We start from the raw sequence: 2,622 nt of genomic DNA, 5'->3' as shown, positions 1-2,622 counted from the left end.
CAGAGGTTTTGTTCTTTTTGAGCATCCCAGCGTATCATGACAGTGAACCAGCATGAGCAATAGCAGGACCCTGAAACAACTAAATGGAATTTATCTATTACGAATTGTATTATTTACACTTGTGTTTTTCTTTCTGTAATAATTATAGTAACTGTAGCATCAGCTATCAAACAGCATTCCTCTAAATTCATTTTTATCATATTCTTTTTAAATACAGTGGGGGATAATTGTTGTTTGCTATTTTTGATTTCTCCACAGGTATTTTCTCTGGTGCTGATGGGTCATCGTCTGGGACAGGAACGGTTGCCGGCTCTGAGTTGCCGCAGCAGCAGCCCATTCCCTCTCTAGCCCCCCCCTCTCCATTCACTGCCACTGCACCGTTAACCAGCACAGCCTCCACACACGTGAGTCCAAATACACAACCTGTGCTCAGAACTGCTGCCTTACTGTCCTTACTGTCACGTGCTCAGTGAACACACTTCACTTTTTTCTTTCACCCAAACACACACACACACACACACATTCAGTTCTTTACATCTGTCAGTGCACCCACATGTCTTAACATCTTTGAGCTGAAGTGCATATATGTGGAACACAAATAAACCAAAGCACACTAATTAAACAAATCTCTCAGCACTATTTACTAATCCACTGCTCTTTAATTATGTGTGAAAGCTGGGAGTCCTACCCTTGTGCAGGTCGTGTTTTCTCTGTTTTTCTGTAGCTGATTTTTTTTTTTTTTTTTCTGTTCAGAGCACATTTCAAGTCTTTCATTTGTTTCTGAAACTTTTGTTGTATCACCTATGATTCAGCCTAATTCAGTGACTTAGTGAGCAGGGGCTGTATTATATTAAGTGGCACAATTTGATTACTACACATGTGCACAAAATGTGCACAAAAGGTGACATTTTCCTGTTGAAATAACTAGAAACTAGGATTCTAATGTAATGAAATTCTGGACCATATATTTATATTGTTGTAATACACACTATTACGATGAAGCTGATGGGACATTACATAGCATGTCAGAAAATAGGTCCATAATCCAGGGTTGCATGGAAAAATCCCTTCCACCTTGAATTTGTATGAAATGTTTTGGATCTTTTAAGTATTAATAAAAATACATATATAATTATGTTTTAGATTTTTCAAAACGTATTGCCATTTAATGTGTGTGATGCAGAAGGAACATTTGAGCAGATTTATCCACATAGAAAAGAGCTAAAACTGCAATTTGTGTACTTTTTTTCAGTGTCTGATTGTTTTTGCTGTCTCATTGGCTTAAATACGCTTGCATTCAAAACTGAGGCCGCTGACTCGACCTCGACTCAACTCAGACCAAAAGACAACGTTCTGTCTCTGTCCACCCAACTCCATTTCTCCCCCCCCCCCCCCCCACACACACACACACACACACACACACACTTTCTCTCACCCTCAACCTTCCTTCTCTCTGTCCCCATCCATTTCTCTTTTTCTCTCTCTGTTGTCCTGTGATGTAATGACATCTGACAAGCAACACAGTAGGGATGGAGGGATAGATAGATGGAGGGAAGGAGGGGTCATTGCGAGTGCGTGTGTATGGGGTTTGCACTCATGCCTAAAACTTGTTAGACTGGCCTTCATCTTGCTTTGCTCCTCTTCATTCAGCACAGTGTAGAGGGCAGCAGGCCCAGCACAGAATATCACACCTGTTTGCAGCATGTACGTATAAAGGAGGTTGGGCTGTAGACGTGTTTTTTTTTGTTTGTTTGTTTGTTTTTTGTTTTTTTTACGTGTGTGAGAGAGAGAAATAGTCGGAAAGAGAAAAGCAGAGGAAGGGAGGCTTAAGTAGAGAAATGAAAATGGTTTTCCCTTCAGTTGGTTGCTCCAGATTGTTAAAAACAAATCTGCATGTTTGTTTGTAAAGTGTCTATATGTGCATGCTTCTGAGCATCTGGAACACACGCACACAAACTCTCCAAAGCAGGTCTGCAGAAATTACGCAACAATAGAAGGATGCCAACAATGGGCTTCCCTCAATGTCTGTGCGCGCGTGTGTGTGTGTGTGTGTGTGTGTGTGTGTGTGACAGAGACAGTTTGCTATTTTCAGTCTACTAGCAGACTCCCAGCCTACTGTTACTGGCTCTTAGCCCAGGACACAGAAAGGGATGGCAGGAAAATCTCAGAATAAAAATTAATGTAAATGAAAAATGAATGTTGATGTAAAAGGAGGCTGCATTATTATTATTGCACTGGGGGGAGGGGGTCATTTCACCGTTGGGGGGTTAACAAAAAGAGCCGTTTCCTTTTTGAATGTATCAGAATTTCTAGGATTGTTTTCCAGATTTTATTTGACATGTTTTGACTTGATTTTCCGTGTTTTTTTTGTGGGGTGGGGGTTCTTTTCTTGCTTTTTTGTTTGTTTGATTATTAAGAAAAGCATATTTTTGTTTTGAGTCAAAGTGCAGGGGAAACCAGACTTAAGCTCTGTTCTTAAGTGTATCTAATCTGTCAGTTATAACTATTGTAAAATTTTGTTTTGACACTGAGGAATGCGTTGTTGTTTTTTGTTTGTTTGTTTGTTTGTTTGTTTTTTGAGAACTTTGACAGAATCACTCTGTCCATACATTTCAGCTTGGC

General features: G+C 39.9%; 1 protein-coding gene across 1 annotated transcript in view; it reads left to right on the top strand.

Moving 5' to 3' along the window:
- The window catches only part of mllt10 (MLLT10 histone lysine methyltransferase DOT1L cofactor), a 39,508-nt gene that overhangs the window by 27,231 nt on the left and 9,655 nt on the right, over positions 1-2,622 (top strand). Inside the window, exon 12 of the mRNA XM_020609627.1 lies at positions 259-404. Coding sequence (XP_020465283.1) covers positions 259-404 — 146 coding nt within the window. The remainder of the gene's footprint in view (positions 1-258; positions 405-2,622) is intronic.

The sequence above is a fragment of the Monopterus albus genome, unplaced genomic scaffold (genome assembly GCF_001952655.1).
Source record: "Monopterus albus unplaced genomic scaffold, M_albus_1.0 scaffold100.1, whole genome shotgun sequence".
Taxonomy (NCBI): domain Eukaryota; kingdom Metazoa; phylum Chordata; class Actinopteri; order Synbranchiformes; family Synbranchidae; genus Monopterus; species Monopterus albus.
The sequence above is the reverse complement of the archived record's forward strand: the minus strand, read 5'-3'. Positions and strand labels throughout refer to the sequence as shown.